Consider the following 14,526-nt stretch of genomic DNA (forward strand, 5'->3'; position numbering starts at 1 on the left):
TGAACCGTCGGCTAAAATACCATCGAGCTCACAGAGAATGCCATCAGCCCAGGTACTAAGGACACAGAGACGGGACACAGAAAGGATCTCAAATGTGGAATTGATTTCTCATCCATTAAAACATTTTTGTAGGTGTGTTTATGTAATGTTCAGGTAATGTAATGTTTAGGTATGTAAGTGTTTAGGTTTAGGTAAAACATTTTACACAATAGCCCACGATGAATGCCCAGAGGAAGGTACCAATGGGAAGAACCTGAAGACAGGCCCCAAGCTGGAACAAGAGTGCACAGACTCTGCTCCCCTCCACCCACCCGCCAAACCTCCACCACCAGACATAACTATTACTTTGTTGCCGATCCCGGTTTTTAAAAGGACATTCTGGATGCTCTCACAGCCTCATGAGAAGCCACAGAAGAACCACGTAGGTGTCATTTTTCGAGTTAATGTTTTTCCATATTTTAATTCTCACAGACCCAAAATATGAGTGAAAACAGAAAACTGAAAATGTAAATAACCTGAGGAAGGTAATGAATGTCTGCAGCCAAAATACAAGTGATAAAGACGTGGCAGGAGGGTAAAGATCTGGCAGCAAAAATATTCTTTGAGTCAACGAACCGGAAAGGATGGCTCCTCTCAAGACTGAAAAATGCCCAAGAACCAACGGTTTCTAGGCAGATGTAAAGTAACCGAAGACGCACTTACCCATCTTTGTTAAGGTCCGCCACTGCCACGTCATATCCGAATGAAGAAGCCAGACCTTCCCCATCAAAGATGTACTCAGGGAGGAGATGAGCAGACTTCGTGTCCCTTTTTAGCAAAACCACAGCTCCACTGTGATTGGCTCTTGGAGCACCAGACACGAAAGTGATCTCGTCTTTAGAAACAATACCTTTTCCTGAGTCTAAAGAAAAGCCTAGAAAAACAAAGTAATAGTTAAGGTCACCGTGTATTTCAAGAGGCATCTAACACGGTAACGCCATCACCACCTTTGCCTCTGGCTCCCCACCCCTCCCCCTCCAGGCCTTTTTTAGCAGCTGTCGTACTTACAACATGAAAGAGTTTGACCCAAGTACAAAGCAGTAGGCTAGGATCATGGCTTTCTGTGACACACATGAAGACTTTTTTCATGGAAATTACCTGTGCTACTTAGCATATGTATAACTTGAATCATGAAACACGCATCTCCCGAAGCTGTTCGCACTCTACTTTGATACTAGAACTGTAAAAGGAGATCAAGCTAGATCCTAAATTATCATGGGAAAGTACAGACCAACATACCTGAGGGCACGTCATAGGGTTCTGCTATAACGTAATGATTAGTAACTTCCACATTCATCAGTCTCCTTGGTAAAACAAATGCTAATATCCTTCATCTACCACAGACAGCATTTCAGTATTTCAGACCAACTTAATTCTCAGACACAAACATGCAAACAAGACCATGACCGGTGAGATGGAGTATTTGAGAACCTCGTATAAACAATAGAGGTGAGCACGTTCTCACTGATGACAATCACGTACTCGTTCTGAGGGCAGAAAACGTGAGGCGCCCAATTAGAAAGCATCAGCTGGGGGGGGTCAGATAACAGACCGAGATCTGCCAGCAGGTGCATATCAATGCCTCTGTCAAAACCATTCAAACTGAGCAAATCTTCCTATAGGGAGGGGAAGCAGATGCTCACCCTTCTTATTGTGATTTACAAAAAGCTTCACCACTACTGTTGCAGTTCTCAAACTGTGAAGTGAGTTGGAGAATATGATGAGCTCCGAGTTTAGAACAGGGTGATGTAATCAAATCCAGCTCTGCAAACTACCTGGCGGCAGAGCCTCAGCCTGGCATGCTTTTCAGCGTGCTTCACTCGAAATGAAATAGAAAATAAAAAGATTTATGCTCTGTATGGATCCCCTCCCCCCCCCCAAAAAATTTCTTTAAATGACCATGACCAAGACAATTTATTTGTCATCTCAGAGGTCACAAACCTAGGTAGCTATTCATCATCACATCGGGGGATGTGCCGGGCTGCTCCCTGGGAGGCTGTGTTTTATAAACAAACTGATCAGGATCTGTATAGGAAACGCTGGTCAGAAACAGCAGGCCTGGACACACGCATGGAACGGAAAAGATTGAAGAGAAAGCAATTACGCTTCGTAAGAGGCCTGCCAGCTCCCGACACTCCCGCTGCACGAGGTGGCTACCCCCGCCTCCGGCTGGCCAGCCTCACCAGCTTCCAAAACCACAAGCAGATCACTTGCTTCCTCAAGCCCACTGATTTTTTTGAAACAACAGACACAAGGACAGCACGGACAACAAAAATGTGATAACATGAACTGGACTCTTTCCACCTCCAGGCAGCCTCTTTTGAGGCAACCCACTCTTAAAAGGGGCTAATGTGTTTAATAAAATACACCTTAACGTCTCGAATGCTCCAAGAGCAACTGTTTGTAAAAATCCATGGGCATCTATCTTAAAGACCAAAGTGGTGGTTTCTTGACCAGAAAACCCTGACCAGGTTTCTTGACCATTACATTAAATTTTAATTTAAAATTACTTCTCATCAAAAATAATCCCTAAATAACACATTTGATGAGAGGCTGCCTGTTAAAATATATTCAAAGAACATACTTGTGTGTTGATGGTATTTACCCTGAAAAACCATACTGAGTAATTGAGATTGCAAACGGATGGCGTCTGCGTCCCATTTGTGTCCTGCAAAGCCACTGACCCAGCACTCACTCACACACCCAGCTGCTTCGCATCCTGCCTCATTTCCACGAGCCTTTCTTTCCTTGGCTGAGGGATGAGCAACTGTGTGACCTTGACTAAGAAATGAATCTCCCTAGGTCACAGTTTTTTTCCATCAGCAAAAGAGGGATAATCATACTGATTTTATAATATTGTTGGGAAGGTCAAGTACGTCTTGTATAGCAATAAACGCAGCACATGGTTGGCACTTAACAAGTGGTAATTTTAACTTTTCTCTGCCCTCTTCTATGCCCTCACACCAGATTTTTTATTTGGAAGAAGCAGTGTCTGAAAAGTTGTGGTTTTGTTTTTTTGTTTTTTTGTTTTTAATTAACAGTACCACTCATGTATATCTCTATAATTAGAACAGTTTTAGAATATGCTTACTAACACATTGTTTAGAATTATTCTTGTGTTTTTACTTTTTACCTTCCATTGTTCCAGTAACATCTCTAGAACAGGGGTACTTTTTAACAAAAAAAAAAAAAAAAAAAAAAGTAGGTCACTATTTAGGTTTAGGAGATTTTTTTACATTTTTTCCCAAGAAATGTACAGTAATTATTCTTTATGTCAACTCATACCAAGAATTAAAGCTTTTAAAAGCCTTTGTGTAATTACCATAATGCACACGAATAATTTAGGACACCCATTAGTAATGCAAATGAGCCTGAGGAGTTAGGGAACTGGCACTTAGACACAGTCTGGGGGTCCTCCAAGCTGCTCTGGCAGTGCTGCTCAGCTGCCACTGGAAAGCCACCATGCCACCCGCCAGGGGGCCTGTGACAGGGGGGCCCCAGTCCGGAAGCAGAGCTGACCCTTGGAGAACAACAGTCACCAAGGAAGGACCTGGACGTCTTGACCTGCCACTTCAGAGTAACTTCATAAATGTAGCTCTTAAGAGTATCTCTAGAAAGAGGCACTGGAGGGAGAGAGGAGGCAGCTCAGCTCACTGCCGACATCCCTGCCTCTCCCCGCCCCGCCGCCCCGTACCAACAGCCTGTTCCCAGTTACAGAGGCCACTGCTGGCCCAGGTCAGAAGGGAAGAGTCCCAAGCATCACCCAGGTTACCTCAGGATCACCAAAGCTTAAATCCAATTCCCATCAGCGCAGCCACAGGCCCCTGGCTCCTCCTGGCCTATTCTCAGCCTCGAGGTCCAGGGTCCTGGGAGGACAGGGTCTCACTGAGGCATCTGGAAAGGCGGGCATACCAGCTGAGCTCATTCCTACCTAAGTAACTGTTCGCAGGAACAGGAACTAGACTTTCATCATGGTCAGTCTCTCCACCAACTTCATAAGGCCCATCTTCAAAGATGTTCATGTCAAAAAAAGTGTTATTCTTTTGCTCTACACGAACAATGCCTAAAGAAATGAAATGGCAAAAAAAAAACAACAAAACCATGAAGATGGAACAAAATAAAAGAGATGGTTCCTAATACACATGCCTCACGTTCATAAGGACAAGAAGAAGAGTCTGGAGGAAGAAAGGCAGAGGAAATAGAGGGCTTTTGAGGTTATTAAAGTTTAAAGAATCATGTTTATGTGAATTTTTACAAAGAAGTTTGTTCTAGTAATGAAAAAAAAAATGCCCCATGCATTTTTAGGAATTCTCTGTAATGCCACAAAACCGGATGGAAAATGAAATGTTTACTTCGTTAACTAAATCTAGAGAAAGTAACTTTTTAGAAATTACATGAGCCTGATGTATTTTGTATTGTCTGTCATCCTACCATCAATTTACCTACTTTACTAGAGTATAAAGCTGAAATGTTTTGATCCTTTCTCCAAACCACCTGAACCAAGATTTCATCTTTCTAAAATTTTCAAAATTAACAATTAAAAAGAGAAGACTTCATATAGTAAGCCCACTATGTGACTTTTTAAAAACGGTAACATTTTAAATCAGGGTTTATAAAGCAGGTAAAAGATGTTTCCCATAAATACATACATACATAACTAGTGGGTGTTTTTGTTATTTTAACCATAAATGGCATCTATTCTCGCTATGGCAAAACTATTCCTAAATTCTATGCGTTATTCGGATGAGGTCAACATAACCTGACAAATACTGTTATGTTGGGAGTGGGGAGGCCAAAGGAAATTCCTCCCAAAGGTTACTACGGATGACATAAAGAGAAAGATGTTCCTCAAGGATTATTTCTAATAGAAATTCAAAGTTGGGAGTTTTTGAGTGCAAAAGGGAAAATTTTCCTAAGTTTTTCTTAACTACAGAAAATGTTATAACACATTTATTTTAATAAATTTCTCAGAAAAATGTCTGATGTCTAAATCCTATGCATTTCTCTTCATTATGCATTAGAGTTAACTGTCCTTTGTAACACAGTGATTTTCTATGCCTGCCTCATTTCTTGAGAGAAGTTAAACTCAGTCAAACTGAGGGCCCTTCTCCCCACTCCCTCCCAGTGTCTCCTTTTGCCCACATCACAATCATAATTAAATGATACCATTAAACAACTTTCCCATAAATTATCTAAATTTATCATCTCACAATGCCCTAATTTATCATCTACCCTTCTAACTTCTCTGCTTTACTAGCAAAACATAGCCTTTTAAGATATAATGAAAAAAATGTCTGTATTAATATACTGTTACTTGTACATGACACCACACAATTATTTTGTTTTCAGATCACTACCTTAAAATGAAATGTTTGCCAGCATTAAAACTTAAAACACTTTCAGCCTCAAGAAACAGGAAAATACAAAACGGAAAAAACTACGGATGTTAATTATTATATTCTTAGAGAAGAAAGTTAACTACTTGTATTAATGCAAATTGCTGAGAGAGGGTAAACATATCTTCCAATATACATTTCCACCACTGTTTCTGAAATCATATAATTGAGAGATTACAAATCCTACCTTACTTCTTTAATATACAAGTGCCTTGTAACATTTTGTTTTAACTTCAAATGTACTCAATCATGGTGCGTGTAACAGAAATTATGCAGTCATTCTAATCTCTATTGCTATAAATACATGTCCTACCTTTCCAGTTGTAAGTGCCCGGGGCTCCAAACACAATGTAATGAAAGTCTTTAGTAAAAGTAGCAGCTACTCCTTGCTGGCAAGAACCAAATTTTTCATGGCCTCGCAATCGGCCATCACAAAAACTCCAGTCTCCTCCATCCATGTCATCCTCAATCCTCAGATTCTGACTCAGGACATAACATCTTCCAAAGATGTCTCGGGATTCCTGCTTTGTATTGACATGTTGCCTTTTTTCATATCGGTGAGCACATGTCTGCAAACAGATGGAATAAAGCAGCCCATTCATTTTTACAGACTTTACGCTTATTAGTGACCATTTTATCAATTTGTAATAGAGAGAGCTTAATTCCAAATAGGATGTTAAACATGTCCCTCATCCTGGAATGGTATCCAAAACCAGCAACGGTTCTCCAAAGTGGCACGAGGGGACCACAATCTAGCATATCACAACTAGGACTTCTGTCTTACTCTCGCCTGGAGGATAATGCTCCAGTCCAAATACTGAATGCTAGTCTGTAATCCACAGGCAATGTATTTGTAAACTGACCTGTCACATAAACAATGGGAAATATCTTCTCTCATTTTCTTAATTGGCTTTTATTGGCCGTATAAACTTTCCCATCAGTATGTTGGTGAAAATTTGTAATTATGTCCCAGAGGGGAGAAATCACGGACATATTTTCCTAGGACCAGGCAGACATAGCTAAAACAAAGACATTTCCCTTTTACCCACACTATCTTTTCCTTATAATCAGTCCTAACTTGTACTCTAAGCTCAGATTAAGGTTATTTTAAAAGGCAGAGAAAATTACACTGCCAGAAAAAACAAAATACTCTTTATAATTTTACAAGGTATTCATGGTTACTTTCCATACAACACAGGCTGAACAGACTTTTTGATAGCTAAGTTGATTTCCTGTAATGATGATCTCTTGATTATCAAAACTCAGGGTTCAGTAAAATTCTCATTTTTTTTTCAAAATCCTGTATCAATTTGTCAGAGTAACCAGATTTTAAAGGAGATAGAGACAGAGTATCGTGATCCAGCCTGGAAGGCATTTCCAAGGCCACCTCCCACAATCCACTGAACAAACCCCTTTCTTCCTCCACTGCTACTTATATTTGAAGATGTTCAGAACAAACAACCAGACTTTTAAATTACCTGCTCTTACTTTCCATGACCATTCCCATGTTCTTTATAACTCATCTAAAAAAGCCACATAGTTTCGGGGACATAAACCACGTCTAGTTTTCTCCTGCATTCTAAAGACTAGCTGGCATTTTAGGAATATTCAGTGAAGGTATAGTAATAAGTTCTTTAAGTCTGAAAGCTCTAAAGAAAAGCAGGTTTTATGACTATTTCAAAGTGTATCAGAAATCACAGAGGGGCGCCTAGGTGGCTCAGTCAGTTACTCATCTGACTCTTGGTTTCAGCTCAGGTCAGGATCTCAGGATCACAGGATCGAGCCCCGAGTCAAGCTCCATGCTCAGCGTGGAGTCCAGTTGAGATTCTCTCCCCTTCTCCCTCTGCCCTTCCCTCTGCTTGCGCTCTCTCTCAGATAAATAAATAAATAAATAACATCTTTAGGAAGCACAGAAAAAATAATGCCTGATTTCTTCTTGACATCAATTCCTGCTGTAAAGCAGCGAGTCCTCCATACTGTCCACGGGGCGGGCAGCGGCTCTGCCCGCCTTGCGCACTGCTGTCGGCCTGGTGCTGGCACACGACAGGAGCTCAGACCTTGTGGAATAGGCACGCTTCTCCACACTTACCACAACTTTGCCACCTGGACCTTGGCTCTGCACGGTGACCCCCATCCACTGATCTTCCTTGCTTTCTGATGAAGGGTCCGCTGTGGAAAGCAGCGCAGGTTACGTACACACAGTTAGGACTTCAAAGTCACTGAAGCAGGCAATGAAGCAAGAGAGGAACACAAACACAAGATGGTTTCTACTCTGCCTAGGTTCCAAGTCTTGCTCCTTAGTAAATTCAGTTACTCAATCCAGAAAAATTATTTCTCCTTTGAAGAAACCGGTAAGTGGTTCCTGGTAAAAACCTTCTTAAGATTCTTTACATAAACTATATAGCTTTTACCTGGTGGCCCTACACTCTTTCTGACAACCAGGATCCTGAGTACAAAAACCTATTTGAAAATTATAAGACTCAGGGGTAGCTTTCCAACATATGCGGCTTAAAGCAGTGATGTGAAAATCCAGTCTCCAAACTCCAACTGTCATCCAAACTAACAAGAACTGGGCACGTCTCTACATAGTCCTAAATTTGTCATATTAACAGTATGCACTATTCTTTTCTTTCCTGGAGGAGAGAAGACAAGGCCTCAGATTCACTTTACATCTTTCTATCAATGCCAAGAAAGAAAGCAATTTATTTAGTTTTTACCTCTCCCCCGCAAAAAAGAGAGAAACCACAAACACCATCATGTATGTGTTTATTTCAGTATCAATCTATATCTAAAGTTTTGCCTTCCCCAGTGAGAAGACAGGCACTTTTTTTATCTTGAATCATTACAAAAATGTGAAAACTAAACAACTTTAAGTAGAGCGAAGCCAAAATGCCATAATGTTAAAGAGTGATTATGTCTAGATTACCCATGGTTTTGGAGTTTTTCTTTATATAGGTTGATGTCTTTTGCAACTTTCTCACAATTAACATATATCATTTTCTAATCAGTAAAGAAAAAACCAAATGTTATTTCTAAAAGATGAAAAAGAGAAGAACATAAACATGAATCTGCAAATCTACTTAGACCAAGTATGTCAAATCTGGCTCGCTTGGAGCTTCCCAGTACACTAACTGCTCGGCTCAGCATAGATCCCTCACAAGACAAGCCTCTGTTGGAGCCAGAGGGCAAAATTATCCATGATGGTCAGCTCTCACTTTAGAGAGCTCTGATATTTAAAACAGTTTTCTCCCAAATATTTTAACAGCAAGCGAGAACTTTTGGCAGCCAACTACAAGCTATGTACAATTTTCTTTGCTGCTCTGAATTTAGTTTTTCAACAGCCTCCTGTAGAACCTCAGCACAACACTAGATGGCGACATCCATACACCATATCGTTTTAGAAAGCAAGCTTAGGAAGGGCTGCAAGTCGGTATGCATCCCAGCGTCATTTTAAAAGTAGAAAACGTCAAGACATGTATTTAAGAGAGGCTCTCTCTCCAAGAACAAAGGCTTGGGCTCCCCCTCCCTCCTCATGGAAAAGGCAAGTGGGGTCTGGCCAAGTGGACAAAGTGAGGACAGAAGGACACACCATCGTTATCGAATTCAATCCGTGTACAAGGTCCCGGGGAGGTGATGTCACAGCTATACAAGCCTCCTGTTCTGTTGGCCCTCTGCAGTGGAAGGGCCGCAGCCCGAGGGGCCCCCACCAGCAGCCTGTTGACAAAGCAGAGAATTTGGAGAATTGAGTTTAACAAACACAATTAACATTTCAGTTAGAACCGAGATATGGAGATGTCAGCATTATTCATGGTCAAGAGTTCCCAGATACCCTGCTGGCTTAGGTGCTAGGGACAGTAAAGGTGGAGTCCTGTGGCTGGTCCCTGCAACACACACACACATGCACACACACACACACACAGCTAGGCCAGTCAAGCCCGGAAAGGGGTTGTTGAAACAACGTGAAAAGTGTGCCATCTCTCATGGTATCAGCACCTCTCAGAGTAGGATTCTGGTGTTTTAAAAGATACGTTTTATAGAACATGACCCCTAAACCTAATTCAAGGACATATGGAACTCAACATACACTGGAGGGGTAAAATGGCCCCATTAAACTTAACAAGCAATGATATGTCAACATCTAACACTATGCCTTCCTGAGGCATTTTTCAAAGGTAATTTTGGCTAGACACTGAATCTTCGGTTCACATATGTCTAATTAATTAAACAAGGAGGCCATTAGGCCCATGTGGCTTAATGACGTGGCAGTTATCTAAGCCTGTAAATGCCTCAAGGTTATAAAGCCAACCAGGCTTTAAACTACAGCTGATTAAATAATTTTTCTTTGCTTTTCTACTTTCTCTGTAGGAGACTTTCCCCTGGTACCTGTTGGCAGAGCACTCCTAACCACTTCCAATCTGCCGCTGCCAGATTCCTATTGATTTTTGCTCCAACTCGTAAAGTTTTTTTTAATATGCCTTAGTTAGTTTATCTTTTAATAATACTGTTTAGAACCTAAACTTACCCAAGATACAACCGGCCTGAGTCTCCTTCCCTCTGCCTGGCTCTCGTGCTTTCTTTTCTCTGCCTTTCCGGAGCAGCTCTTACTCTGGGAACTCCTGACCCAAATGGGTTCAGCCACCATCATCCCATCAGTCTGGCGCAGACATGGCAGGGAGGGTCTGGGCGGCATGACCGGTGTACTAGGTATCCTACTATGCCTTCTTCCCTCCCTCCCCAGTGATGCTAGCTCCGTTAAGAGGAGACCCTAATCCCAACCCACAAGCCTTAAAAATCTCAGTTTCACAGCCAGGAGGGATCTTCAGAAACCCACTGTTTCTGCAGGGCTCCTTTTGATAATGCTGTCTACACACATCTGTGGGTTTGGCTGGCTCTCAGAACAGCTAGGAACAGTAACAAAGGGAAGGAGCACACCTGAGGGGACAGAGAAATGAGGCTGGAGCTGGGGGAAAGAGCTGGATACACACATGTGAACCAACAACTCCTCAAACAGAAAACAAGCCACTCCCAGCCTTTAAGAAACCCACAGATCTCAGATGCAAAAACAAAAAACCATACACACACCCAAAAAACCCTACAAACAAAACAGTCCCTCCCACCTGTCTTTCTGATCCCAATAAAGAATTTAACAACAACAAAAATTTAAACTGATACAATGCAGCAGGTGCAACAGAAGGAAATGCACTCAAAAAACAGGGAAGGGGCAAGAGTTTGTCCAGGGAGGGCCAGTGAAGCACGGCATTCTAGAATGAGGGCTGGCTCACGTGGGAACACACGTCCCTAGCACGATCCCTCCTCCCACATCCCTGCATGGCAGACACAGCCCACTTCCACCCCACACTCTGTCCCACATCCAAAGGCATGACTAGCATGCACCAACACAGAGAACTGGAGTGGAGACTTAGGACCAAGGCAGGGTCCCTGGGGCCTGAAAGTTTTCTTGGCAGAAGGTAGGGGCAAGGTAAAGGGCCACAGGCGTCTCCACAGGACTGCCACACACATATTCCACCAATGTTGTCCCAGATCCCAGGAGCTCCCACAAACAGCTGAGAGGTGAACTGGCCTCAGCCGTAAGTGAATGAGCTCAATTACCTGGCTGATCTGGGGAAGGAACCCTGACCCAGGGACTGGGCGGGATTAGCCAAGTGCTGGGCTCAATAGCACTGAGTCACAGGATGTGAGCCTGGGAAACAGCAGAGAGCGTACAGCCCTCTAATTTTACAGATAAGAAAACAGAGGCCTTTGCAAGGAGGGTAATTACTCTCCCCTAAGATCCCCTAAGATCACTGCTAGATATATAAATAGATAGATACATACATACATAGATACACACACATACACACACACATATATATGTGTAGGGACAAAAAATTACTTTGGAGCACTATTTTTCCCATTCCTGTCAAATGCTTCCTAGGCTATAAGGCATTTATAACCTAGGGGAAAGGGCAAAACCTACACAATGAAACACCGAAACAAGAACTGCTCTGTTAACGACAGATAGGAGGCAAAATAAGGAAAGGCTGCGGGCAGGCAGAGTGAAAGCGTTCCTGGAATCAGGCAGGGTGAAGACTGGGGAGAGGTTATCTGCAGAGGCAACCAGCTCCAGCGGAGAAGGCTATAAAGAGCAGCCCCAGAGTTCCAAGGTCATTACAGAGTCTTCTCTGACCACTTCCTCTCCTTAGCCACACCCGAGGAGCCTAGTAAGCTACCTAAGGCAGGTGCTGGGCTTGCTAGTTCCTGTTCATTGTACTCATTCATTCAGGCATTCATTCCATGAACCTTCAAGAGCCTTCTAGAATGAGCAAGGGTTGCCCCCTCCCTGCCAAACTCTGGCCCTGAGGGACCAGACCCATAGGCAGGTATGAAACCCGAGAGCGGCCAAGGTGGTGGGCCTTGGTCAGGGGGGAGGGCTCTCAAACCTGCCTGTGAGGAAGGGGGTCCCCGAGGCAGCCACGGGGCGGGAGGCAGCACAGGAGGGGCCTGCAGGGCAAGAGCCAGAGGACAGGGAGGGGTGGGAATCGGTGATGCCACATGACTGGCTGGGGGATGAGCCAGCCTGCTCTGCGGAGCCCGGGGTTCTGGGGTAAAGGGCCAGAGATGTGCACTTGCAGACCCCTCAGAGCCCAGGGGCTGCCGGCACTGCTGTGCCCTACAGGGGAGGGGCGTGGACGGCTTTCCTGTTGTTTCAAAAGCTGTGGAGCTTGTTCTATTTCTACGGACAGTAGGACAGTTGGTCCTCCTTCTGAGCAGGCCCGCCGCTCCCCACCCCACCCCACCCCGACCCCCAGCCCCCTTTCTCTCAACTGCCGGCCCACTGCCTAGTTCTCCCTCCTTGGTACCTCCGCCCTCCACGCCCTCCACATGTTCTGCTCAGCCAGGGGGTGGCTAAGGCAAGCCTTTAGCAGGCAAGTGAGAAAGAGGAGCCATTTCATTCCACTTTGCCAGCTGGTCACAGAGGCTGTGGCAGCACAATTTCACATGTGCTAAAAATACCAAGTTCTTTTTTTTCTTTTTATGTTTAACAAAATTTATTATGGTGCTGTTTAGAATAAAAACGCCAAGCTCTTGTAGGAGTCCGCACATTTTATTTAGGGCAGCTACAGCAGAGGAAAGCCAACCGTACGGAAGACTGGAAAGGGCAAGGTTTGAGGGGGTGGGGAGGGGCAGAAAACAGAGAAGGAAAGAAAACTCAGCAAATAAGAGAAATGTGCCTCTGGAGAATAACATTAACAGCCACATTGCCTCCCCTGGGGCGGGGGGGAGCTGCCCCCACGTGTTTCCAGCACAGTTCTTCCTCCCAGGGCCCTGGACAGTTGGCACAGTGAGCCCACTCCAGAATCTGTCCTACCTTAGATGGAGGGAGGCCCGGGTGCTCTGCAGCCCTTGGCAGAACCCCTCTGGTCCCTGGCCTTGGGCACCAGTCAGCCAGAGGAAAGAGAGGCAGCGATCACCAGGGGGCTGCCCCTGCTCTGGCTGCATCTGGTTCCCTGGGACCACACTTCATAGGACAATCAGGAAAACAATGACCGGTGGGGGTGAAGGGGCAGGTGCAAGTAAGCTGGATAAAATCAGAATCATAGAAAACATCAGAAAGCACCTTGATGGAAGAACACAGTAACTAACCCCAACCAAACTCAAGTGGCCGGTGTCCCAATTCTCAAGGTAAAAGTGGTCTTTTCTGGGTCAAGAAATAAGCAAACTCTTAATGGAGCTTGAACCCTGACTGAATCAGGAGGTCATAGCCCATTCGCGGAGGTTATGCTTAGCAGGAACAAATGATCAAAAAGAGCTGTGTCCAGTCAAACAATGGCACCATCCCTGATGTAACCCATCCAAGTCCTATAGGATGCGCACTGGGCTAAGCCATTCAAACACCGCTGGCTCCTGAGTTAGCAGACTGCGTACAGCTCCAAAAGGGTTAGTCAGCATGCAGAGGAACACAAAGGCCACACCAGAATCTAGTTTCTGTTCAAATCCCAGCTTTCTCCACTTTGACCCCAATGCCCCTTGATGCTGGCTCAGTGGAAGTAGCACACATTCTCTGGGCACTGCCAGGATACCCACAGCAACGCCCGGGACTTGGGCAGCAGCTGCTAGGCTACTCAGTTCATTTCCTCCTAAGAAGCAGTGACAGCAGCTGCTGTCATTACTGACCCACCCAGTACATATGGAGGAATTCAAAACTACAGTGACAACTCACATTCAAAGTGACAGGGACCAGGGGATAGAAGTTAACGGCCTTCAAAGGGAAATGGAGGAAATTAACATAATGGGGTCTGAGAAGCCTAGTCCCCTATCAGGTCAAAAGAAAAACTGTCAAGGAAGGGTGAGGATCTAAGTTTGAACCGGGATTGTTTTAGATACCAAAAGGAACAGGAAGAATTACTTCCGAGAGTGCTTTCCACAGGGCTGGTGAACAATCACCTCCACGATTTTGAAGCTATAATGATATAAAAACCCGGCCTGGGATTCCAACATATTGAAAAGCCACATTTCAAATACAAAACTCCAGGTGCCTGGCTGGCTCAGTAGGAATAATGTGCAACTCTTGATCTTGGGGTCATGAGTTCAGGCCCCAGGTTGGGTGTAGAGATTACTTAAATAAAACTTAAAAAAAAAAACAACACCTAAAACCTGCAAAACCACATCATCTTTAAAGACAAAAAATAAAACTTGAAATAGCAAAATACAATATCAAAGGCTAATGATGACACAAGCTTGACATAAAACTGAGAGTAGGATATAAATTCAGGTCTTTGTGGAGTCTAGATGAGAATTTCTGGCACAAGTATTCGGGACCCACTCTTATGCTATTAACCACAGGGTTATTTCAAACTTCAAGAGAGCCACACTCCTATTTCATATCCTCAAGTTCTCTCCCAAATAGAGCTGGTATACTTTTGTGTAACTACTTCAAACCAAAAGATCTAAACACTGGACCACTTTTAAAACTCTAAGGACAATAGCAGCTTTGCTTCATTGTTTTTGGCAGTAATTCGTTTCCTCAAGGATTAAAGATTCTGCCTTCTAGCTATGCAACTTTGTCCCAGGAAATATGAACCACTGCTTC

The 14,526-nt window shown here is 43.8% G+C and overlaps 1 protein-coding gene across 2 annotated transcripts in view; it reads right to left on the reverse strand.

The window, feature by feature from the left end:
- Positions 1–14,526, reverse strand: part of ITGA6 (integrin subunit alpha 6) — a 76,749-nt gene that overhangs the window by 32,454 nt on the left and 29,769 nt on the right. For both annotated transcript variants that reach the window (XM_080798593.1, XM_080798592.1), the window contains exons 2-6: positions 9,025–9,149; positions 7,525–7,604; positions 5,749–6,004; positions 3,971–4,102; positions 703–913 (exon numbers count right to left, since the gene is read on the reverse strand). In XM_080798593.1, coding sequence (XP_080654719.1) covers positions 703–913; positions 3,971–4,102; positions 5,749–6,004; positions 7,525–7,604; positions 9,025–9,149 — 804 coding nt within the window. The remainder of the gene's footprint in view (positions 1–702; positions 914–3,970; positions 4,103–5,748; positions 6,005–7,524; positions 7,605–9,024; positions 9,150–14,526) is intronic.

The sequence above is a fragment of the Martes martes genome, assembly GCF_963455335.1.
Source record: "Martes martes genome assembly, chromosome: 3".
Taxonomy (NCBI): Eukaryota; Metazoa; Chordata; class Mammalia; order Carnivora; family Mustelidae; genus Martes; species Martes martes.